The 24,772-nt window shown below is 38.7% G+C and overlaps 3 protein-coding genes across 7 annotated transcripts in view; 2 read left to right on the plus strand and 1 right to left on the minus strand.

The window, feature by feature from the left end:
* The window catches only part of LOC142981521 (rabankyrin-5), a 47,788-nt gene extending 40,849 nt beyond the window's left edge, over positions 1 to 6,939 (plus strand). The window contains exons 7-21 of the mRNA XM_076127512.1: positions 62 to 205; positions 307 to 676; positions 983 to 1,167; positions 1,379 to 1,566; positions 1,722 to 1,875; positions 2,128 to 2,290; positions 2,568 to 2,644; positions 2,732 to 2,900; positions 3,130 to 3,366; positions 3,592 to 3,809; positions 4,196 to 4,395; positions 4,771 to 4,883; positions 4,972 to 5,094; positions 5,173 to 5,297; positions 5,394 to 6,939. Coding sequence (XP_075983627.1) covers positions 62 to 205; positions 307 to 676; positions 983 to 1,167; positions 1,379 to 1,566; positions 1,722 to 1,875; positions 2,128 to 2,290; positions 2,568 to 2,644; positions 2,732 to 2,900; positions 3,130 to 3,366; positions 3,592 to 3,809; positions 4,196 to 4,395; positions 4,771 to 4,883; positions 4,972 to 5,094; positions 5,173 to 5,297; positions 5,394 to 5,523 — 2,596 coding nt within the window. The 3' untranslated portion in view covers positions 5,524 to 6,939. The remainder of the gene's footprint in view (positions 1 to 61; positions 206 to 306; positions 677 to 982; positions 1,168 to 1,378; positions 1,567 to 1,721; positions 1,876 to 2,127; positions 2,291 to 2,567; positions 2,645 to 2,731; positions 2,901 to 3,129; positions 3,367 to 3,591; positions 3,810 to 4,195; positions 4,396 to 4,770; positions 4,884 to 4,971; positions 5,095 to 5,172; positions 5,298 to 5,393) is intronic.
* A 282-nt stretch (positions 6,940 to 7,221) lies between these two features.
* On the minus strand, positions 7,222 to 8,802 carry LOC142981526 (cytochrome b-c1 complex subunit 6, mitochondrial-like). The gene is made up of 3 exons (XM_076127518.1): positions 8,687 to 8,802; positions 8,476 to 8,573; positions 7,222 to 7,572 (listed from the first exon to the last, which is right to left on the minus strand). The coding sequence occupies exons 1-3, from the start codon at positions 8,760 to 8,762 to the stop codon at positions 7,399 to 7,401; spliced, it is 348 nt and encodes a 115-aa protein (XP_075983633.1). The 5' UTR covers positions 8,763 to 8,802; the 3' UTR covers positions 7,222 to 7,398.
* A 284-nt stretch (positions 8,803 to 9,086) lies between these two features.
* Positions 9,087 to 23,856, plus strand: Set1 (SET domain containing 1). 5 transcript variants are annotated; one of them, XM_076127507.1, is made up of 28 exons: positions 9,087 to 9,242; positions 9,659 to 9,895; positions 10,345 to 10,594; positions 10,795 to 10,983; positions 11,582 to 11,739; positions 12,002 to 12,031; positions 12,249 to 12,551; positions 12,728 to 12,827; positions 13,609 to 13,713; positions 14,682 to 14,815; positions 15,293 to 15,444; positions 15,758 to 15,900; positions 16,197 to 16,352; positions 16,843 to 16,975; positions 17,297 to 17,421; positions 17,718 to 17,918; positions 18,156 to 18,484; positions 18,731 to 18,845; positions 19,216 to 19,300; positions 19,435 to 19,664; positions 19,926 to 20,044; positions 20,209 to 20,551; positions 20,722 to 20,875; positions 21,055 to 21,184; positions 21,253 to 21,716; positions 21,798 to 21,904; positions 21,994 to 22,188; positions 22,427 to 23,856. In XM_076127507.1, the coding sequence occupies exons 2-28, from the start codon at positions 9,660 to 9,662 to the stop codon at positions 22,598 to 22,600; spliced, it is 4,860 nt and encodes a 1,619-aa protein (XP_075983622.1). In that variant the 5' UTR covers positions 9,087 to 9,242; position 9,659; the 3' UTR covers positions 22,601 to 23,856. The 5 variants fall into 5 exon arrangements, with proteins under 5 accessions (XP_075983622.1, XP_075983624.1, XP_075983626.1 ...); XM_076127509.1 differs by having other exon boundaries at positions 20,209 to 20,527; XM_076127508.1 differs by lacking the exon at positions 9,087 to 9,242 and adding an exon at positions 9,284 to 9,495.
* The last annotated feature ends 916 nt before the right edge of the window (positions 23,857 to 24,772 follow it).

A 24,772-nucleotide genomic window follows, 5' to 3' on the forward strand; every position in this document is an offset into this window, starting at 1 on the left:
CTTCTATAATTCAACAAAATGTTCGATCACTTGTAATAAAGTATTATCTTGGTCTTTGTAGAGAGGAAGGAGATACTGCTCTGCACCTGATAGCGTCTTTGACATCAAGTTCTTGTGATGAAGAGACCATGGACCAAATGGCCGAAGTCGCTGACATCATGATACAGAAGAATGCTGATATCAACCGACAGAATAGGAAAGGATTGTAAGTACTACTTAAAAAATGACTTCAATCGCCATTAAAAGCAAAATTCTGTCATTATAAGAAACAGAAGAAGTCGGTACTATGATTAAATCATCTTTCAGCACGCCACTCCATCAAGCAGTAATAGCCCGCAACCAAAGGATATTCGATCTGCTCCTCAAACAGCCCACCCTAGACACGAACCTTCGAACACTGACAGACGAACACCCGCCCCTGTACTACGCACTAGTCGACGACAGACGGGCCTCCATATCTTCTAGTGAGACGTTAGTCATGAACGGTTCTAACCCGTTCGATACTCCCGTCACAAATAAGAACGCGTTTACAGAAGACCCTGTAGAAGGGAAGACGGAAAGTGTGGTAGAAAGAGGATTCGCTGCTAAGCTCTTAGAGAAAGGATGTCATCCTAATCCATTGTATACGGGCTCGGGAGATAGTTTGCTGCATATTTTGGCCCAAGGATGGTTCGAGGTGAGTAAAATTTTATTTTATTTTGTAATCCTGTGTCGTCCCACTGCTGGGCAAAGGCCTCTCCCATAGATGTTCACTGTAGCCTATATCTGGCGGTCTGATTCCATTCTGGTGTGAAGGTGTCAAGCTAGTATCGTCATCTTTTACGCGGTCTATTCTTCTACTTTGTCGCTATTTTGGAGTAAAATATTAACTAACTTTATTGTCAATTTGTCATCAGTATTAGAAAACCTACTGTAACACTTGCGGTTCTAGTTAACCTGTCTTTTTCCTTACAAAAGTCACCTATTGAAATTATTTTAACAGGAGTCAGCAGTATTCTTGGTATCTCACTTGAACGGTGAGCTGAATCACACTAATGAAGCAGGCCTGAGTGCTCTCCACGCGGCGTGTGCCAATGGACTGGCCCGTTTAACTTCTGCCTTGTTGGAGCACGGCGCTAGGCCTAACTTGCAGACTGCTTATGGAGAACAAGAGGATACTGTGTATAGGTAAGAAATTTGTAGTGTAGATTTTTTGATGACAAAATGTAATATTATAAACAAGAAGAACCCAAATACTACATATTTAGTAGTGTTCTATTCTTCGGTGAAAGTAAACGGTCAGAAAGTTGACAATACTTGAACGTTGCTTTGATAGTCAGTACCAAAATATTCCATTTAGATTTTTACAGGTCCCCTAAAGGATTTATTTTTTTGGCAGACAAACTCCCCTTCACTTGGCGGTACTAAACAACCACGAAGGCGCAGTTCTAGCCATCATAGAGCACAAGAAGTTGGTGGAGAAAGGCGAGATGCCGGCGACAGACCGCAGCAATGTCAACCTCACACCTAATCTTAACTTGAAGAATTCTGAGGGCGACACACCCGTCAGTCTGGCACTCAGTGAGGGTAAATAGAAAAATCACTTGACCAAGAATTATTTTCAGTTATTTTCAAAAAGTATGTTCCTAACCGATGAAAAAAATTAACGAAAAATATAAAAAAAAAATCATTTTTTAGCAGGAATATTCACCGCAGAACTTTACGTATGTTTGTATTTTCAGGTCACAAAAATCTAGTGGCACCTTTGATTGAGGGTGGTGCAGATCCAAACATCCGCAACGGCAAAGGTTTCACATTGTTACACCAGGCCATTGTCGATGAGGACTCCAGAACGGCTATATTCTTGCTCGACCACGGCTCTGATATGAACGCTTTGTAAGTAACCTTTATTTTTTTGAACTGGAGATCTTGAAATAACAGGCAATTTTTAAGATGTAATGTATTATTAATTCCAAGTTTCCTCACCCCATTTTACAAGACTTCGCAATTATTACCCGATCGTAATTGGTTTGCCTAATTTTATTTATTTCAGTTTTAAGTATTTCCATTTCCAATTTTTTTCTTTTCGGTCTTTATCTATGCTCTAATAATATAAGCAGAACTTAACAGCCATTGTAATGTTTATAGGACGGAGGCGGGTGAGAGTCCCCTTCAGCTGGGCATTCACTGCCGGTTGGGACTAGTCGTGGAGGCTCTGTGCGTCCGCGGCGTAGACATGAGCCGTCTCGACGCTAATGGTGTACCGCCGCTCTGGGCCGCGCTCGACTCGGGACAGGAAGAAGTCGCTAGCGTATGTTTCTTTATTTATATGCCTGATTTTTTTTGCAGAACAAGTACTATTTCATCGCTTTCCCAGTTCACTTTACTATCTAAGTCGAGTAAAAATTTTATCCCGTAAATAAATTTGAACACGCAAGATATCTTCACGATATTTTTCTTCGTCCTGTAACCGTTTTATCATACTTCTATGCTGTAGTTAGTGAAAGTGTGTGAGTCAAATGTAGGTTTAATAACCGATTTTTGGTTTCGTAATTTATCTGTATCAAAAAAATATTTTCTTTGCCCAGATTTTGGTAAGGAACGGAGCTGACGCGGACTGCTGGGGACCCGGTCCTGACGGATGCTTACAGACACTGTTACATAAGTAAATAAACACAAAACATCATATATTTACTATTATAATAATATTACGTCTAATAGGTGTCAAACTTACTATTTGGTCATTCAACAGGGCAATAGACGAAAACAAGGAATCATTAGCAATGTTCTTGATTCGTTCGGGCTGTGACGTAGAATCACCGCGACGACTCGGGCCTAATGGTGAAGCTATAGATATCGCCGCTGAGAAACACACGCCCTTACATCTTTGCTGTACTTGGGGACTTACAGAAGTTATACAGGTAAAAAATGGAACTCATATTTTTTTCAAGCCAAACGTTTTTTTGCGCATGTAGGTTATTATTCTTTTATTCGTAATATGATACCAGCGTATACGAAGGTGTTCGTGCCCGTATACGTGTACGCTAGAACGCATAAATGTTACTTCGACATCCCGCAATATATTATGTACTTGTTAATTACTGCACATACATAAATGCATTAAACTAATTTAACATGGAAAACCTTTAGACTTTACTAGAACACGGCGCGAACATAAACTCAAAAGACGCAGAAGGCAAGACTCCACTACACATCGCGATAGAGAACCAGCACGCAGGCATCATCTCACTGTTACTCTCTCAACCGGGCATTGAACTGTCGGCAAGGGACAACAAGGGAGTGTCGCCCTTCGCCGCCGCACTCACCGCTAGGAATAACAAGGCTGCTCAAGCTATATTAGAGAAGAATCCTTCGGCTGCTGAACAGGTAACATTTAAATATTGCTATGTGTCAATTGTTTCAAGTAATTGAATTAATGACAGATAGTGAATGGAAATGATATAAATTCAAAAGTAAACCTTATTCTGATTGACGTAAGAATTAGTTTTGATATATTGTTTTTTGTTCGGTTTGTTTTCACTGTGAAACGATATTTTATCATGGTTATCAAATCTTTGCCTAGTGTATTGATAAGGGATTTTGTATACGCAGGTGGATAAAAAAGGTCGTAACTTCCTTCACGTGGCGATTCAGACGTGCGATGTAGAGAGCGTCATGTTCCTACTATCTGTAGAAGTGGACGTCAACTCTCGGGTCCAGGACGCGACACTAGCGCCGCCGCTGCACCTAGCGGCCGCTACCGGCAACGAAGTGTTACTTAGGAGTTTGCTGCTAGCTGGTGCGAGGCCTAACGACAGGGATGCGCATAAGTAAGTATCTGTTACTATAAGTACACACAATACTCAATTCTGAGTTATAATATGACATTGTTCTCAACATTGTACTTTTTTTTTGTTATGTTTAATTCTATTAGTTTATTGATCTTTAGTTTCTATATAGCATTATTATATACTATGTAAACTCGAATGTGAAGTTTTGAGCTTCCATTCGGTATATTCACAGTTGTCTCCTCTAACATTGTCCCCCGGGGTGACAACTGGGAATAAAAGTAGGAAGAAAATTACCAGTTGTCACCCTGGGGTGACAGCGCTGAGGGGACAACTGGGAATGTACCTTCCATTTACCATAATCGGTGTTTCTATCTCAACTTTACGAGTGCGAATACGATATACTATAAGTTTTGAACGAATCGCAGGCGAACGGCGCTGCACGTGGCGGCGGGCGCGGGGCACGAGGCCATGGTGTCGGCGCTGGTGTCGGGCGGCGCGGAGTGCGGCGCCGTGGACGCGGCCGGCGACAACGCGCTGCACGTGGCGGCGCGCGACGGACACGCGCCCGCCGCGCGCGCGCTGCTGGCCGACACCGACATCGACGCCGCCGCCACCAACCTCAAGGGTACACGCGCACGCGCACTTACATTACCCTAATTACAGAGACCTTTGCTTATTAAACCCTTTGTAACTACAGTTTAGTTAAGGATAATTCAAGTTTAAATATGTCTTTCGTTTACAGTGTCACGTATACTTAAATGTTAGCGCACATATTACGGATGCGTATGTATACGTATTCTAAAACACAGTTGCGCTAACAATTTTGGTGCGCATAACGGAAAATTTTCATTATAACTTTCTAAAGACAAAATGATCTGCTATCAGTTACAAGGAAGGCACGTTCTGCTGATTGTTAGATTTGAATATGATGTAATAGTGACATGTCATAGTCGTGACTGACAGTAATATTAATCATGAATTTTGAAAATGTTTGTTGCAGGTAGAAATCCTCTCCATGAACTGTGCTGGTGTAAAAAAGACAATGCAGCTACTATTTGCGAGATATTCCTAGAGTTCATGCCAGATTACCCTATCAATAAAACTGATCTTCAGGTAATATAATAAAATTCTGCGTTACTCTATGTATGTATGTAGCTCCCTTTTAATAGTTTAAAAATAATCACTTGTAATTGTTTTACAGGGTAACACGCCACTTCTATTAGCCTATATGAATGGCCAGGGCGCGATGTGCAGGGTTCTTGTACGCGCCGGAGCGTGCCTTGCGCAAGAGAACAAAGACGGAATATCTATATTTAATTATCAGGTAAATATGTTACAGAGTTGCCTAAGTTTGCAAATGGCGTAGGGTAAAGAGCGTTTTCAACACTTGTTTTTGTTCTAGGTGGCGACTAAGCAACTACTTCATAGACTGTTAGATGTATTGCCCGCTGAGGCGCCGTGGGCAGAGAGTGACCTCTGTCAAGAGTGTGGTACTAAGTTCACGCTCACCATGAGGAAACATCATTGGTAAACTGTTCACTTACTAAATTCAAAATATTTAAAAGCCTACTTATTATATCTTTTATGTTTAGGGCAAATTAATAATCTTTCTTTTCATTACAGTCGTCACTGTGGACGCATGTTATGCAACAAATGCTCGAGTCAAGACGTCCCCATACTAAAATTTGGCCTCAACAAACCGCAGCGAGTATGCGAAATCTGCTTCAACGTTCTGCAAGTCGGAGCGAGTTAGTGGCGTAGTGATATCATAGCGTTCTGTACTGAGTAGATCACTCGTATGAGTCTTATCCAATGTAGGCAACCCCACACTTGTAAGTATACATAAGTGGCTCGATATTTCAAGTATTTCCGTTAGTCATAAGACTAACACGAAATGTATGAAGTGAATTTTGTATTACGAATATAATATACACATCCCAGTTAAATAGAACAAGTAAGTCTTTATTTTGAAAGAGGCTAGATTACTTACCCACTACAGTTTAAATTTTTTGTAATATGCATCGAATACACGAGTGCCCCTAGCACTGCACTTAGCACTATACTCACGTAAATGTTATAAGTTATCTGTTATAACATCAGAAGTCGCAAACTAAACGTATTTATAATATACTGCGTCGTTGATATATTACAATGTGATTTAGTTAAGCTTTTAAGGTCACGATTATCGTCTATATGCGAAGTATACCCTACTATGTAATGCCTAGAATGTAATCTTTAAAAATCAAGAGCGCGTCCATTAGATATTATTAAAAGAACTTGCTTGAAAATAGTGCCTCTACTGTTTTTCACGACACTTTCAGTTTTCTTCACGAATTATGCCAAAGTTTACACGTGCTTTTGTTTTCTATTGAAATTTCTAGCTTTAAAATATTGAGAATTATTAATTACGAGCTAAAATTGGTTTATATTATATTGTTAGACATTATTGTTAAAATTTTATAACTATTTTAATGTTCACACATGAAAAAGATTCACTGGTTCTGGATTATAGTAGATACTTTATACTTAGTAATTATCTTTTAGTATTTTCATCCAACATTCGTTAACGTACACTATGTTATAGATGCGTATTGTTCGATCACTTGTAAATAGGGATGGCAGTCATTTTGGAAATAAAGTGTGAGATCTAGTATTAGGTAGTGTAAGAGAATTATCAATAATTCTATTTCGTGGGTTTACTGATGCAAGATTTTCTCTTGTAGAGATTTTCTAAAATGACTTCCAGCTATGATGAGTATATTCTGTGCCCTGGTTTTGTGTGACATTATAAACGTATTTCGTATTAAAAGTGCATACATTATGTAACTCTTCAAGTCAATTTTTATTACTTTAGTTGTAGGGATTTTATAGACACTGAAATGTAATATGTATTCTTTTAATGCGTAGGTTTAAGACAACTATTATACAATGTTTACAATTTGTAAAAGTAATTGTGTTATTTGGCATTTGTTTTGACATTCCGATATATTATGTGCACGGGTTTATGGAAATACACTCTGTATCTGTTATTCAACCAGTTTTATTTTGAGTGCCATTTTACTTGTGATTCCAGAGCTTATTTTTTTATTTTAGAGCTATTTTATACTTACGAAATTATTATTTCCATTTCAAAATTTTATATTTGCTATAATAAAAACATTATATGCAACTTGCTTTTTATTCCTATCTTTTAATCAACTTGGCTTTTGGACCATTTTTATCCTATTTCTCCTGGTAGGCACTTTGCACCTTTTCAAGTAAAAGTGAGCTGTGAGGATGACTTGATGTCCCATACAAGCACCTAATTGTACTTTCCTTCCTCATTTTCCAGTATAACTTTTGGTGGACATAATATATGCTATAACAATTAAGTTCTCACAAACAATTCTATAGTAATCATAGGTTGATTAATCTCAGGGTTTGTAAAATGGACTCAAAAAAAAGATCAGAATTAACTGTGATTATTTATTTACAAATAAACGATAACATCAACTCTGTCCATCACACATAAATAAATTTAGCTAAAACCTACTCTGTCCTTTGTACCATGAAACAAGGAAATCATTATGTAACACAAGAATCATTTGTAAGGATGTTAGGCAGTTAGGGCAGATAACTTTACTTAAAATTACTTTAGCCTTTTGAAGAGGTCCTTGGTGACACACTTGTCTAAGACGTGCAGGTAGTCAATGAGCTCTTCCTCGCAAGTCTCAGCGGTCTGTGAGCGAGAGTTGACACGGTCATTGCATTCTTGGTATTTGCTCCACAGGTTCTGGGCATCGGGCTTCTGGGAACATGCCTCCTGGAAAAGTAATGTTGAAATTTTAGGCTGCGTAAATTGTGTACACAAAATAAATACATGAATAATGATTTTTATGCAGTTACACTAAACTTTAAACAACAAGTAAAATTTTAATATGGCTAGACTATACAACTTAAAAAAAAAGTGAATTCACTGATTATGTCTAACACCTTTACGCTTTCATGTGAATATGGTTATTTGGTCAGTAGTTGTATTAAGTCTCTTGTTTCCTTTTATAAAACTTTACATTCAACTCTGATAGATATAAACTAAGTTATAAAATGTGTTCTTAGCAAGCATTTATTACCTAAACATTCTACTTATTTGTATGTCATAAACTAAACTAAAGCTTTGTTGAAACTTAGAAATTACTTAGCCATAATTAAATAATAGAGATTTTCAAATATGTTTAATGTAAAAGATTTTGTAAAAAAATTGTACACAGATAATTAAGGATCATGATTATCATACAAGATTTCTAAACCTTAGAAATCTTATCACCCAGGTGCAGTAAGTTTAACCATAAAAAAATGCAAATTCTAGAACCATATAGTATGGTGTGCAGCAACAAAATATCGACGAAATTCAAACTGACACACACATGTGAGATGCATAACAGCATCAAGGTAAACTTAACGAAACAAACATAATAATACATCAGCTATCGATTTCGAAACTACCAATATTATGAACTTTCTTAGAGAATATACAGTATAATTAAATAAAAAACCAACTGTTACGACTAACCAAATGTTCTTCACTATGGGCTTCTGGAAGGCAATATTTTGATAGTGGAATAATGATAGGATATCTGGAAGAGGTTATGTTCAAGGTAAGGTTAGCATATTATGAAGACATCTTAATAATCAGATACTAAGAGTATTTATATGAACGCAAACTTACCCTCAAAACTTCCTGAGGGTTTACAACTTCTTCTTCCTCAGCAGCCTCCTCCTCATCAGCCCTGACCACGGGAAGGATCGCTTTCTCGGACATCTTGCCTGAAAATTATATTCACTTTATCACACTAGTTTCGACTGACGTGATGTGATGATTCTAATCAAATACCACTTATTTCTTAGCCAGAAATTAAACTTTTTTAGCGAAAAATTACCTAAATCGATGATGCAACAACCGATAGCAAGTAAACCAATGTTGCCAGTTAGTAAAATTATGAAATTACACCCCATAGCTCACATTTTCGATTAGTTACGATACAAGAACGACGGTAAATGAAGGTTATACAAAAGATCCAGATAAATTTGTTTCTAGTATTTTCTGACAATACTACGATATCTTTACTTATCTCAAAGTCGTAGGAGATTTTCTGTTGTTAAATATTACATTAAAATTCACATAAACACTCGACTCATTTTTCCAAGATATGGCAATATTTCATGCTACAAAAAATAATGACAATGACATTAACCAGGTAGGCAACATAACGGAACCAATAACAATCCATGAAGTATAGGATTTTTGCAGTGCTCATGTTCGTATACTTGAGCGTTCAAAAACTGCATACTTTATGATAAACATTGTGCAAGTAGTCAACTGAACATTTCAATAAAATGTTTGGTATATTTTTCGCAAAAATGCTGTTAGAAATTACTTTATTATACAGTGTATAATTGTTTGTGGCACATTTATTTGATATTAAATTGTGGAATGTAAGTATGTTTTCATCTACGAGTTCAGCTCTCAACTGGTCGTCACCATGGAGAGAGCTTGCTGTAGAAAATTATTTTATAATTCGATATTGTGGTGTTAAATTAGTGAAATTCTTATTGCAGCTATGCTTGTTGTAATTAACAAATTCGGTTTAATCTAAGATCTAAAATGATATTGCGTCACACTGCCAGTATTCGACAAAAAACGGAGAACTATACATTTTCCTAACATATTGTTTTATAAACATTTCAGGTTCGTTCTAATAGAAAAATAGATTTTATACTTGAAATTGGTTCTTTTATAGGCCTTGGCATGTTTGTCTGTTTCATGTTCTTGTTTATTGCGAAGAGTTGTCGTATTATTGTATGTGTTGAGGTTATGTTTTATAAAACATTATTACTGTTTTGCCTTGCAGAATGAATGGAGGAATGGAGCATAAAACTCCAGGACACAACGCGGTGCTTCATAAAGCACCTAAAAACTATAAATTGCTCATGGACCCATTCCTGGTGAAGGGAGCAACAAAACTGTACAGATATGATGGCACTGTTCCTGGTGATACATCATATCCGCCTGTGCAGTGCAGAGACCCACGGTCTCAGCTCTCAAGGATTTGGAATAGACTTGAACCAGCTGATCTGCCTGTCCCTAGGTACCATAACAAACATTTTATTGACATTGCAATTTATGCAAACAAAAATTACTTGATGCCTTACAAATGGATGATTCGGGCATTTTAAACCATAATAAACCACTTGATGTTTATATTTAACTTCAATATATAAAGAAACTGCTCCATTTTATAACTTAAGTTATCATTTTTCTCAGTTATGTCTTATTAAATGTTTTTGACATCCCGCATAACCAAAGTTAAATTTTGTATGAAATTAGAATATTGTGATTGTTTCCAAATCGTAATCAAACATTATACAGCTTAAATTACCATTTGTTACTAGATATATAACAATTAACAGAAATTGTGGTTATAATCTTTGTTTTTATTGTAGTTTTAATGACAGTAATGCCAACTTAATGCTTCCATTTGACAACTAATTTCGTGGCGCGAATTTTAAAAACTCATATTTCAATGTTTTTTTTCAGGTTCAAAATAGATCAAAATTATGTAGGAATACCACCTCAGTTAGAAATTACTATAGGAAATTTAAATGACAACATAGATAAAGCATTTTTGGCTGATATGATGAATAAAGTTGGTCCATATGAGGATTTGACAATATTTTATCATCCACTCACTAATAGGCACTTGGGATTTGCAAGAATAGTGTTCCATGATGTTAAATATTCAAAGTTATGTATAGAAAAATATAATGGAAAATCAGTTATGGGCCAGGTATGTACTTTTTCCATATTGTATGCGGATAAAACTAACAAAATACTTAATTTTTGTTAAGATAACATCAGCAGTAGCATGCATTTAAAAAGCAATGAGTGCTAAGTTTCCTTAAAAAAGTCTGTGTATGTCTTAGACATATGACTAAACAGTATTTTTGCAATAGGTGGTAATCATTCTTTGTTATTTTTTTTTTGTAGGTACTTGATGTCTTCCATGATGCTTTTGGTAAGAAATGTCAAGAAATGTTTGAAAATAAAACATGTGAGAAGAGGCCGCAACTAGCACCAGTTCTTAGTAAACCCCCAGTTGTTGCCGAGGATGTTCGGACACTGAAGGTAGATCCTACACTTAGTAAAAGATTAGAGGATACAAAACTTCCTGAAAAGGTTAGTATGGAGGTTTCCATTTTAAATTAAAACGTTAAAAATAATATATAAAGTGCCTGGGTATTTAAAATCCTTTCTTTTTTTGTTTTTTATTATGAAAATTATTCAATACTCATTGAAGTTATTCATGCATGCTTGGGGAAGTCCCAATAAATATGATTAACTAATCTGTTGAAGGTTATTGGGGCATCTCTTTGTTATTGTAGTGGCGTGGCGTAGTGGTTTAGGTCGCCACGCCGAAACCACTGCAACGGGAGGTCGTGGGTTCGATTCCCACACGGGACAATTATTTGTGCGATCCACAAATAATTGTTTCGGGTCTGGTTGTGCTTTGTGTCCGTTGTTTGTATGTTTGTAAAAGTCCCCGCGACACAAGAGCAATTCTTAGTGCGGGAGTTGTCTTTTTAAAAAAAAAAAAAAAAAATGTTAGGTAGAGAATACTTAAAAGGCCACTTTAAAGAGTTCTAAATAAGTGTAAGATAACCTATCTGAAGGATAAAATAACAGCAAATGTATGAAAAAGGGTCATTAGCAGTGGTGAAATCGGCCATAAAGCTTGTAAAGTTTCTTCTCTAAAGTAATTGTTATTATATTACAGGAAGCATATTCCCGCTACAAAGATGTTGAACATAGTGACAGTAACACACGGTGGTCTGACGAGGAACGCGAGTACCGACATCGGCACCGACACAGAAGCGAGAGGGAGAGAGACAAAGATAGAGACAAGGACAGGGATAGAGATCGTGATAGAGACAGGTAAGCTTTAAACTGCATGACTCACAACAAACGTCTCACTTATACGATTTATTTGAGCATAATATAGCTGTTTTTTATCAAACAAAAAATCGATGACTGCTTATTCAAGCATAACTGATTTATTGCTTGTGAAAAAATAAATTGCGTGTAAAGTATTGTGTTTTTTTTTAACTAATGTTTCTTGTTGGAAATCTGTGTCACTGCATTTTATAAATATGATAAATATGCTCTGTAACTAACACTGTGATTCCTATTTTACAAGCAAACGATGCAAGAGGAAATGTCGGCGGAAGTATGTTACGTTTTTTTTATTATCCTGATAATTGTGATTTAGTGTTTTATTCATAATGCAGTTTATTGTAACTGTCTCTAATATTAAAACTTCAATAGTATTCAATTGTAATTCAACTGTTTGGTACTAGTCTATATTTGTATTATTCTGTAATGGTCAAAATTAACTCTGTATAATATTTTGATCTCCTTGATAAATTGTGTTCTATAATATTCAGACACCGGGATCGCGAGCGGTACACGCGCGCTACGTCAGAAGCGAGCGAGCCAGCCTACGTGGCGCCGGCGCACGGCGAGCTGCCGTACACGCCGCACACGAGCCACTCCACGCACTCGTCGCACTCCAGCCACGCCACGCACGCCGCGCCCCCCCCGCACACGCCGCACGCGAGCCACGCGCCGCACACGCCGCACGCCAGCCACCCGCCGCACACGCCGCACACCAGCCATGCGCCTCACACGCCGCATACGCCGCATGCGCCGCCCTCGGCGATGCCGTATGATGCTTACTATCAACAAAGGTAAGTCTAGCAGTGTATTTTCTGACCAACTAATTATAATGGCTTCCCTAACCCAATAAACACGGCATCAAATTTTGTATTAATCGAAATACAAAGAGACGTGAGTGTGATTCATATATTCAAGTCTAGAAAGGTTTAAATCCATAATTATATCCATCACTACTTTTCCTTGCTAGTTACGGGTACGGCTACAGCGGTAGCGCCTCCGCTGGCGGCAGTAGCATGTGGTGGGGTGACTGGCGACACCCGCACCACTCCTCACATCATCACTCACATGTAAGTACATCATCCTTTGTATAAGTTCTTGAGGGACACTGACTGTGTAATAGCTCCTTACCCGAACAAAGAAAGAGATCTAGGATTTATTACTATACTGAGATTTTATATAAATAAATATGATGTTTCGTTTACAAAATATAAGCAATGAAGACGTTGTGTTTGACTCTTTATCTCTAGAATAATAGTGTTAGAGTGTGAATATGGGTAACTAACAGCTCGGAGCTTTGAAAAGGTTTTCTTCATTGTAACACCGACATCCCTATCATTTTAAACATTAAGAAAAACCTTCATCACTAAAACCATCATCTCATTTCATTGTAGAATCATCATTTACATCATAATAATCACTTTTCACAACATTTTTGTGGGTTAAATTCGTTTAAAATACGACTCATTTAATATTTGTATATAAGTAATTATAGTACACTCAACCAAAAGTAACCTTTTCCATTCAGATCTATACGAAATTACATTTTTAAGGAGTAGTTTCACAGCTTATAAATAAGTGTAAAATAACCGATAGATAAAGATACAGCAAATGTATGAACACGACTGTCAAAATTCCACCTGACTATTGCCAAGTTCCTGAGGTACATTGAGCGTCATGTTTATATGAGCCTAAATGCCATTTAATAGATAAACTACCGCTCAATGTGCCTCAGGAACCGGCGGTAACTGGTTTAAAGGTAGTGAAACGGACAAATTCCTTAAAGAATATAGTTTTTGGTTGGCTGTGCTATAAAAGTTAATATAAGCTATATAAATACGGCCTGTGAAGCTGGAGCGGCGTTCGTCGTCGAGCTCGCAGTGGGCGACGCCCGCCACGCCCGCGCACCGCGACCAGGCCTCGCCCGAGCACAAGGACAGACGGGACAAGGATAAGGTTGGCCACTACCTACACAACAACCCTGTGCCATAGTCTGATATATTATGCACTTATTGTTATTTTTTTAATAATTTAACCCTTTTCAATTTATCAAAAGATATTTAAATTGTTTTCAATATACATTCATTCAATGTAGATATGGATACAACAACTGTGGTTGTAAACCAATAATGGACAAATGATTCTATGTGATACATGAAGCTAATAAAAAATAAATTTTAAATTCTCAAAGACCAAAAATCCGAGCGTATCAATGAAATTGTTTCATTAATTTTTACTTAAATTGATAAAAACTTTAAAAACAAGTTCCAATTAGACACATCTCTATATCAGACTTTGGTGCAGGGATAGAAAGCTATGTAGTGGACATTAGCATTGCAGTAGTTGTTGTACAAGATAAATATTTGTTACCAAACGCTGACAATGAATTTATATAGTACATTTGCAGCTTTTGTATAACTGTATAGTCTTATTATAGCACGTTACTATATCGTCGAGACCGTTATAATTATATGCACCATGTATGTATTTAGAACGTAAGGCTTTCTACACAAATGTATGCACACATTATCATCATTCCGCTTCTGCATGTTTGCATGATTCTATTTGTTATGTATTTATTACTAATTACTATTCATTAATAATACCAATCAGAACATAGGAATCACCATTCCATGCTTTGAACAAAAAAAATTACATAGCCTTGCAATATACAGGATGTTCATCAAATCAAAACCGTTAAAATGTCTGTATTAATTCGAAGACTCTTGCTTTTATGCGATAGGATTGAGGACTTTTATTCAAACCAACATATATAGAAGTTGAACATTTTATAAGAATGGGTATCGTTATTTAGAAAAAATATGCATAAAGTTGCATGCAAATGTATTTCCTTAGCATGTGTTCAAGTAATGACCGTTCATTTTGTGTCGATTTAATATATTTATTTTTAATGTAACATTCAGGAAGTGCCGGTAGAGAGTAAAATCGCGGAAGTCGTTGAACCGCGGCCGCCCGAGGACACTATCGACAGTAAAGAGCCTGAAGCGAAGCCGCCGCCGCCCGCTGAAGAACCTAAAAATGTCGACTTAGATACTAGGTTTGTATGATTTCCTCTGGAGCAGGGATTCCCAACCTTTTCTTAGTCCGAGACCACTTTTAAATTATTCTTGTTAGCAGCGACCACTATGTAAGTATATTAAAAGTAAAGTGTAATTATTATCCTGAAAATTTTAAAACCATTCGCGGACCATATTTTGACTTCCGCGGACCACTGGTTGGGAACCACTGCTCTAAAGGAATAAATTTAGGCTCGAATCGCTGTACCAAAAATCTGTATTCTTTGGTCGGTTCAGAAATTCTTAGTGTTTTCCGAAGTTTGGAAGGTGTGGTCGTAGATCTTCGAAATTGATGAAAGCGAGCATAAAGTCATGTCCACTGTATAAGTACACTTTTTAGTATTTGAGTACTGTTGGCTAGTTTCAATGGAACTAATCGCCTTGTTCGAATTAGAATTCAAACATGAAATGTTAATTATGTTATTTTATTGAATGTTGTTATATCGTTTGTATTACAGAATAGCAATGTTACTGAAGGGTGCTAGTGCGGGCGGTGGGCTGGCGCCGCCTTTCCTGGCGTTAGGCATGTCATCGGAAGAAGAGGACGACGACCGCCTCCCCGCGAATATTCCCGACCTTGACGCGCCGCAACCACCCTCAGATGATGAAGGTATCAACATTTATTTTAAAGTACTTTGTGTAAAATATTTCCTCCGTCCTTAAATTGAGTACCGTAGTGTAGAAAAGAATTATACCTACAATTTTCATGACAATGCATGATGGGTTATAACGATGCATACGTAAAATTGCTCGATGAAGATGTTCTTGTAGATCAATATTATTATCATCACAAAATAGTCTTCAGACATATCCTTAGATAATGCCTTGTAATTTAATACAGTAAAGTTTTGATTGTTGTTCTGAATATAAATTCAAAATTTTTTTATTGCTCATTCGACTCTACATTAATATTTTATGTTCAGGTTCGGCGAGTGAAGACAGAGAGAGTATGATCTCGTTAAGCAACGAGAAGGGAGACGTGGACCCCGAGCCGCTGTCGACCACGCCTTCACCGTACTTGTCGCGAGAGTTCTACGTCGAGTGTCTCAGGATCACTGTCGAAAGGGTAAGAAAAGCTTCTAGTAAAGAATATATGCCTATTGTGACTATACCTTATAATTATACTATTTAGAGTTGAATAGAGTCCAGTCAGTGATAATTTTGTAATTTTGCTGGACATTGTCAGTGAAATTGTGAAGTTAGCGTTGATTGAACTGTTTTTGAGTAAGTATTCACTTAATAGTATTACGTCTTTAACATAGATTTAACAGTTTACTAAGGGTCCCGGTATTAGGTAGACACATAGGCTTCGATATATTGAAGTTAGACTTAATACTGATAATTTTTTGTACACTTGATCAGCGGAAAAAGGAAGAAGAACGCAAGAGCAAGCTGCCAGCGATAGACAAGATCGGGTCGGACATCTCGTCGTCGGAGGACGAGCTGCTGACGGGCGAGGAGCCGCGCCGCTCGCCCGCGCAGCCCGACCGCGACCAGGACAACCTCAACGACGACCAGGTAAGAGTCATACACACACTTAGATTTACCATTCCTTTAAAGTTATACATGTTTTATACTTAATGCGAAAATTTCCGCAAACGTGCATTGTACTTAAAATTGATTGGCGTTTCGGCGTTTACACTGGCTTCTGTATATTATAAAGTTTTTATTCGTTCATATAGTAGCACACTTGGATTTACGTGTACGTCCATCGATTCACGTATACGTATAAGCGATGACAGAGCCCAGATACCAGCTAAAAATATGCGCGCCGAAAACAAACGAACACTTAATAACCCTTAATAAATATCTATCAAAATCTAATTATTTATTCATTTAGGTCAAATATTGACACTTATGATAGTCGTTACAATTACTGAATTTACCACTAGCTCGGAAAGGGGGTAGAGCCTTATGAGAAGAGCTAACAAGAAACTCACGGCCACTCTTTTCAAATATGAATAGGATTATAATGTGTTATCTGTATCGTAACGTTATCTATCACCAGATGTCTCTGTCGTCGTTGTCGTCGACGGAGGCCAAGATCGAGGAGCAGGTGCCGGCGGAGGCGTACTACCCGCCGTACTCCGCCACCGCGCCCGCCACGCACCCCTACTATCAAACCATGTGGCCTCCTACAGGTACACGACTCATTTATATTTCTATGTACTTAGTATGACCGATCATCAGTGCTAGAAGAACTACTTTTGCGTTTACACAGTACACGTATTGACTTTTTATGTTATTCTAATTCAATTATCTAACTCAAAAAATATCTTTGACGATGCCGTGGTTAAGCATGCTTTGATTTTGATTTATAATTCACGTGTTACTAGAATGATGTTCAGTCACCTGTTACTGGAAAATGCCAAACTCAAAAAAGCAGCAAAATGTTATTTTTCTTGGTCAAGAAGCTTCTAGTCAGCTGTGATAATGTACTGATGTATTGTGTCTCTTTACAGCTTACCCTCCGCCCGGCTACGCAGGTCCGGAGTTAGCGCTGGCGTACGCTGGTGGTGGGTTTGCGCCGCCGCCACTGTTGCCGCACCACTACCAACAGTATTCAGAACCTACTGCGCCTGCACAGGTAAAAAAATTAAAACAATTCAAATGATATACTATTACAATTTATGTTTAACTTAAATGTGGTGTCGAATAGTTGCTGAATAAAGTTAGTTACTTCCTCTAAAATTGTTCCCGAATTTATTCTATTAAAGTCATTGTAATGACTAAATCGACATTAAATAATCGCTCTATAGTACTTATTTTTTTTGCGTCGAATAATAACATATTTATTAATCTAGTCAACAACTAAGCCAGAACGTTTTGAAAAGATTTCGTGACTACAGAAAGTAGTTATAACAATAACTCTAAATTTGTCAGGAAATGGACAACCCATACTACCCAACAATAAACAGCGTGATAGAGCGAGTCACGGCTGAGCTGAAGCAGATCTTGAAGAAAGACTTCAACAAGAAGATGATCGAGAGCACCGCGTTCAAGAGCTTCGAGGGCTGGTGGGACGAACAGAGCAGGAAGACCAGGCAACCCAAACCTAAGGAGGATGCCAGTCAACCTTTACAGGTACATTGACACCAGTTTTAAGTGTGAAATATAGTGAAAAAGTGTATAGAGATATAGAGATTATAGCAATAGCTTCTGAAGTGATTGCTTTGTATATATGTAAAAAGTATCAAAAAATTCTAAAAGGAGTGAAAAAGTATATCCGCCGTGCCGTACCATTCAATTTTGTTGTAGCTAATCAAATAGATAATAGATTATGTTGACAATTTTAAATTAAACTTGTCATCTTCTTTCCAGGATATTTCAAACAAAAAGGAAGAAGCAGCGGTAGACTCAATAAAATCAATAATAGAATCCCGAGAATTAGGTTTGGAATTAGGCGGATATGGCTCAGGTATAGGCCTAGGGCTTCGCGCCGCTATTCCTAAGATGCCTAGCTTCCGGAAAAAGCGGAAGATTCCCTCCCCCGTGATGATGGACGAGGACTCCTCTAAGAGACTGAGTGACCAAGAGGAGATGGTCCAGAACTCGGACGAGGAGAAGGAAGTACCCACTAGTCCTAGGAACAGAACGACTGGATCCTACTTGTCTAGGAGCCGCAGGCGGCAGTCTAGTAGTTCATCCAGGTATGTAAAATGTATTATTCATTTGAAAACTTTAAATTATTCTATGCCTTTCCTCTTAATAGTAAATGCATATATTGAGAATGCACACATAAAATTACTTCTTATTGTAGAGGGGATATTTTTTGTACCCACTTTAAGTTTGTACACGTACGTATACGCTACGTGCATGTACGCAATTGTGTTCGTGAAATATTGGTCATTATATAACTAGATTAATATAATATAAGTGTTATATTTGTGTTACAGATCATCATCATCGTCTTCATCGCGGTCTTCGTCATCGTCGGAGTCGGAGCGCAAGGGCCCGGCGCCCAGGATCTACTCCGACACCGATGACGACTCGGACCTCGACGAGGCTGAGGTTTGTACCTATTACTTAGTACACTAGGAAAAGTAATTTATGTGATGTCTTTGAAAAATATATTATTATAATAAACTTAATGATTTTGATGTGGTATCAATTCGTTCTCAACTGCATAACTTTGTAGAAAGAGTTTAGAAGCTGGGTGGCTAATGTTAATTTCCTGTTCTACGGCCAGTTTTTTCATACATATTTAAAGTAACTGCTAAAGCCACTGACTTTTACTTAACATTTGTGTAGTAAAGGTAAATCTGTTTCCTGGTCAAATTGTAGTTTATACTTTGGCTGTACCTTTGATGAAGAAACTAGCCTATAGAGATGTACCATTTTACACAAAGTAATCTTATAATAATGTTTTATTTCATTACAGCAGCTCAAGGTTGTGTCAAACAAGGAGAGGTTACGGCGAGTGTACTCATCAACATCAGACAGTGAAGAGGAACAAAGTAGAAGAGGTAAGAAGATCATTTACTACTTTTACAAATATTTCTATCCAAAAGTTGTATTATTGCTTGTTTTATTAATAAAAAACAATCATAATAATAGTATTTAAAGTATTTAGTACTTACAAAAGTAATAAATGTTGTAGAAAAAACTCCAATCCCTCAAATGGACGTATGGGACAACGACGGGTCGGCGTCACCTCCCGGCTCGGCGTTGTCGCCCGTCGCGCGAGACTCGCGAGATTCGCGAGACGCACGAGAAACGCGAGACACGCGAGAAACGCGGGAAACACGAGATGCGCGAGAAAAACAAGACTCGCGAGATCTTCTGCTCGACCGCGTGTACTCCGACTCCGAGGAGGAAAGGGAATACCAGGTATGTGATGTATTGCACATTTACGAGTTTAAATCCCTAAGCAAATTGTTTATAGACTTCATTGCACATTAGGGGCGTAGATAGAGATATTTTCATACTATTCTGTTCATAAGATGTTCAATCAAGTTGTTCCATTCTGTTTCTCGTTTGGTAGCGTAGATCATTTCTTCCCAAAATAAGTATCTCCTACTTCACTATAAATAAGCAATAGTCCTTGCTTCAATAAAATAATTTGTTAAAAAAACTGCGTGTCATTTACAGGAGCGAAGAAGACGCAACACAGAATATATGGAACAGATCGAGAGAGAGTTCCTGGAGGAACAGAGACGAAACATGGAGACTGATAAACATCCACAATTGGACAAACCGCCCGACGAAAGGTAATATTACATACATTATGCCTATATAGACTTTTTGAAAATCCAGTCTTAATAAAATCTTATATTTTTGTCTAAAACGTAAAGTAAAGAGTTCTATACCTACCTATACCCGCATTCCGGTTTCAACATACACAAAGCAATATAAATATTTTATAATTCTCTAGTAAACCGGACCGAGACCGAGACCGAGACAGGGATCGAGACCGGGAACGCGACCGAGACCGAGACCGAGAGCGGGAACGCGACCGAGACCGGGAGCGGGACCGTGATCGTGACTCAAGAACAGAAGAATCTCGCAGCAGTCCATACAAGAAGGAAGACTACAAGAAGCACCCGGCGTCGCCCGCCAAGAGCAAGCGAGGCACATCATTGGACGGCGAGCTCAGCGACGACGAGCCGCTGCGAAACAAACTGGACGGAGAGAAGGCCGAGAAACGACAGAGAATCGTCTCCTTCAGCGATCACAGCAATACTGAGACCGCGGTCAGTGTTAATGGCGTTAAAGAGGTCAGTGTGCTGCTTGCTTTGTACTTTTTTTTTATTTACCTTTTTTTTTTATTTTGTTACATTACTTTGATATTGTGTGCTAAAGCTACCTGCCTATTGTACTTGTATTATCCTCTTACCGCTACTAATTACAAATTTAATAATAAACGTGTAATGTGTCTGTAATGCAGGCAAGTAGCGCATTGTCGGAGACATCTTCCCCGCAGTCGCAGGCGTCGCAAGCGTCCCAGGCGTCGCAGGTGGCGCTCGACCACTCGTACTGTCGCCCGCCGCCGCATGACGAGGACAGGAAACCGTCCTCCAACCATCTACAGCATGACCATGGTACGTAATATATTTATATTTGAGGTTATTACTGTTACAAAAATCGCTTGTATAATGCAACTGATCCAATTTGCATTAGTATAACTTCGCAAATGTAACTTAAACTTGCAAAATTTTAAATGAGTGATCAACACAGTCTTCGGCAGAATATTTATAATGATTTGAAATTGTAATTCTAGGTTACACGTGGATGGCGCAACCCGAGGAGGCGGCATCACCCGTGGAGGAACAGCCCACACCCAAGAAAGAGGCGAAGCGGCCGTACAAGAGGAAACATGAATCGAAGAAACTCGCCGAGATACAGAACAAGTGAGTAGGGCGACGAGCGCGGCGGTACTGTATGTTCGAGCGAGTGTCTCACGCTGAGTTATGTGCAGGTTGTACCCGGCGGCGGGTGCTGCGACGGGCGCGGCGGGCGCGGGCGGCGTGCAGTTCTCGGCGCGCGACATGATGGCGGAGATGCAGGTGATGTACGCGTTCCTGACGCGCGGCGTGGACCGCGAGGACGCCGCGTTCCTGCGCCGCGCCTACGACGCGCTGCTGGCGGAGGACGCGCACGGCTACTGGCTGCACGACACGCACTGGGTGGAGCACCCGGCCACGGACGTGCGCCACGAGCCGCGCTCGCGCCGCCGCAACATGTACGAGCAGCTGCAGGGCCACTCGTCGGGCGCCGCGCGCACGGAGGGCTACTACAAGATGGACGCGCGCCTCAAGGCCAAGTACAAGTACCACCACGGCCGCGGCTCGGCCGCGCTGCACGACGACAAGAAGGCCTCCAAGATGCAGCTGCTGTCCCGCGAGGCGCGCTCCAACCAGCGCCGCCTGCTCACCGCCTTCGGTACGAACCGCCTCCATCTGCGAACTGAAATACGCCTTTTATGTTATTGCCTATATTCATTATTGTGTATTTCGTTTCCAGGCACAGACACGGATTCCGATTTGTTGAAGTTCAACCAGCTCAAGTTCCGAAAGAAACAACTGAAATTCGCCAAATCTGGTATCCACGACTGGGGTCTGTTCGCACAGGTACGACAAATTATAATTCTTTACAATTTCTCCGATGCTAACGTTATTCCTTTATCTAACACCTAACAATTTAATTAATGTATTTTCAGGAGCCTATAGCGGCTGACGAGATGGTGATCGAGTACGTGGGCCAGATGATCCGGCCGATCGTGGCGGACGTGCGGGAGGCGCACTACGAGGCGACAGGCATCGGCAGCTCGTACCTGTTCCGTATCGACCTCGACACCATCATCGACGCCACCAAGTGCGGGAACCTCGCGCGGTTCATCAACCATAGTTGTAATGTGAGTATACTAACAATAAAATGCAAACCAAGATTAGCTGTTTCAAAAAACCATCTCTTAGGTTCTTATTTGTGAAAATTTGTAGCTAATATGACAAAATGAACAAATCACTTCATAACGTTAACGTTTGGATGTTTGAGTAAATAAGACAAACTAAGTGATCAAAATAAATCAACTCAGCATTATCATGTTACAATTTTTTTTTGTATGAATCATTAAAGAAATATTTTTTTTACAGCCGAACTGCTACGCGAAGATTATCACAATAGAGTCTCAAAAGAAAATCGTCATCTACTCAAAACAACCGATCGGCGTGGACGAAGAAATTACGTACGACTACAAGTTCCCGCTGGAAGACGAGAAGATACCGTGCCTGTGTGGCGCGCCACAGTGTCGCGGCTTCCTCAACTAAAACCAACATCATACACGTTATTGTGTTATAGATTATGTACAGAAGTAATGTTCCGCGGTAAAGAGCAACGCGTTAAGGCTTTTCGGGTAAACATTTGACGACTTTCGTTAACCTTTATCGGTGTTCCCAGACCTCAATTGTATAGAAATTTATACCCTTTTATATAGTCGGAAAGACAGGAATGCAGCGCGTTTATACGCTGTAGGTATAGCTGATAAACAACTTGATTGTGTCCGTACTTATGCCGTGTGCTGATTGCTTAGATAAATTAATATATGATGGAAAATGCGGCTGTAATCGACTTCTGATCTTATGAATTATTCTATGAAGACGGTATGCAATATGTGATCGAATGAACTGTAGAAATGCCGATTATACCTAGCAAAAATAAATGATTTACTGCAACATGCAAAGTCTCAAATTGCTATGTGGAATTTACAAAAGAGTTGTGAATTAGAGAAGGTAAGTAAATGGAATAGATTCTGTCCTTACCTACCTCGGGATATAGAAATAAAATTAATATATTATAGTGTATGCAATAATATATGTACTCAGGGTTCAGTTTCATATCTTCTTCCATAATATAAAGTTTTATGAATCTTTATGCCAATTTTCATATTGTGTCTTGTCAGTACGTGGAGCGTGGCTCTGCGGTGATGTCAACTAAATAATAACGAATAGGTTACGATGTTCGTGCGAGGTCGTAGCTATCTCGCCGTTATGAAAACTGCCTCAAGTCGAAACGGTTTTTTGTCATTATCGTGTAAAATATAAGTGTTGGTGTGATTCTGAAAGTGTTTGTTTATTGTATTTAATGTGAGCCCCAGTGAACTATGCAATGTAATTATTAATTAACCGCAGCAACTGATTATTGTATTATATTATGATATTTTGACTGAGTCTAAATATACGATTCACTAGGCATAGAATGTCTGAATAGCGAGCTGTATAATTATTTGTGTTGTACATTATTTGTGTAAAAAGGATCTCTGCTATTACGTCAGATTTGTGTAGTACACTTTTTAAGTACATCATCTTGTTAATAATTTCTAAGAGGATTCGTAACCAAATAATACGTGGTGTTAATTGACTTTAGTTTTCGAATTAGACACTACTTGTGAGGGAGAGCGAGTAGAACTTGACGAATAAACTGAATATTAATAGTAGTAAACATGCTCGCGTCTACTTTCTAAATTCCACTCCATATTATGTAAAATGTAATAAGATTGTAAATAAAAAATTCCAACAATTTTCAACTGTGGTTTGATATCGTCATCTCTTTTACCATTTTAAAACATGAAAACTTTCCTATCAAAGTCTCCATGTTGGTCTAAAGCAATAGGCCTCGGATTCATCTTGCTTGTCATGTCCGTTATAACCAAATGCAACACATAGTTCATATTATTATACTGTTGATGTTCCGATATAATGATAAGTATCGAAGTACCAACAATATCGAACAATTATAAAACATTTTTACACCAAGTGAGGGTAGACAGTGAAAGGAGAGGACGCTTATTAGCAGCTACCTCAGTCAGCCCGTGACTACGGTCGATGTGAGTCGATCGAAACGTCGGACAACAAATAAAGTATCGTAACCTTAAAATTCTCGTGTTAAGACTCGTTGACTAATTTAGTATTGTGTATAGACCCGCAATAGTTTTAAAAGTTGTATTTGCAAACCGTTTCGGGCCTGAGTTTAGTTTAAAAAAAAAACAACGAGAATTGCTTCAAGCTTCTTGTGAGGTGTCGTGACTTAGTTAGTACCATCGGGAGTGTGTATCAACCCGCGCAAGGACATTCCACACTCTGATGAAATTTTACGAGTCTCGAGCGTTCGTCTCCTTAGACAATATTTAATGCGAGATTGTCGGTACATTGTGAATAGTGTGGTGAGTGAACTGAGACCTACATGGAGTGCAGTGCGGTGTTATCAGTAAGTAATTTTTATCTTTGTAAACGTGTTACAAGTAACTGTAATGTCCTACACATGCGATTTGTGCCCGCCACGACGCAAAATTCGACAGATTGGTCATGAGAAGGTATTTGGAAAAAAACATACCTACTTCGGTTCCGCTCTAACGTGATACGGTTTTATTAATATTATTATGTCGAATGCACCGATTGATAGCGCGACGCATATTATATTTAAAAGGGTTAAATCGTGCGATT

Source organism: Anticarsia gemmatalis, chromosome 20 (assembly GCF_050436995.1).
Source record: "Anticarsia gemmatalis isolate Benzon Research Colony breed Stoneville strain chromosome 20, ilAntGemm2 primary, whole genome shotgun sequence".
Taxonomy (NCBI): domain Eukaryota; kingdom Metazoa; phylum Arthropoda; class Insecta; order Lepidoptera; family Erebidae; genus Anticarsia; species Anticarsia gemmatalis.

Coding starts and splice junctions, on each gene's coding strand:
- LOC142981526 (XM_076127518.1), bottom strand. CDS start 8,762: ATGGGGTGTAATTTCATAATTTTACTAACTGGCAACATTGGTTTACTT. Junction 8,574..8,686: donor TTGTTGCATCATCGATTTAG/GTAATTTTTCGC, acceptor TATAATTTTCAG/GCAAGATGTCCGAGAAAGCG. Junction 7,573..8,475: donor ACCCTCAGGAAGTTTTGAGG/GTAAGTTTGCGT, acceptor TTACTTTTCCAG/GAGGCATGTTCCCAGAAGCC.
- Set1 (XM_076127507.1), top strand. CDS start 9,660: ATGAATGGAGGAATGGAGCATAAAACTCCAGGACACAACGCGGTGCTT. Junction 15,445..15,757: donor ACCACCCTCAGATGATGAAG/GTATCAACATTT, acceptor TTTTATGTTCAG/GTTCGGCGAGTGAAGACAGA. Junction 19,301..19,434: donor AGAGGAACAAAGTAGAAGAG/GTAAGAAGATCA, acceptor TAAATGTTGTAG/AAAAAACTCCAATCCCTCAA.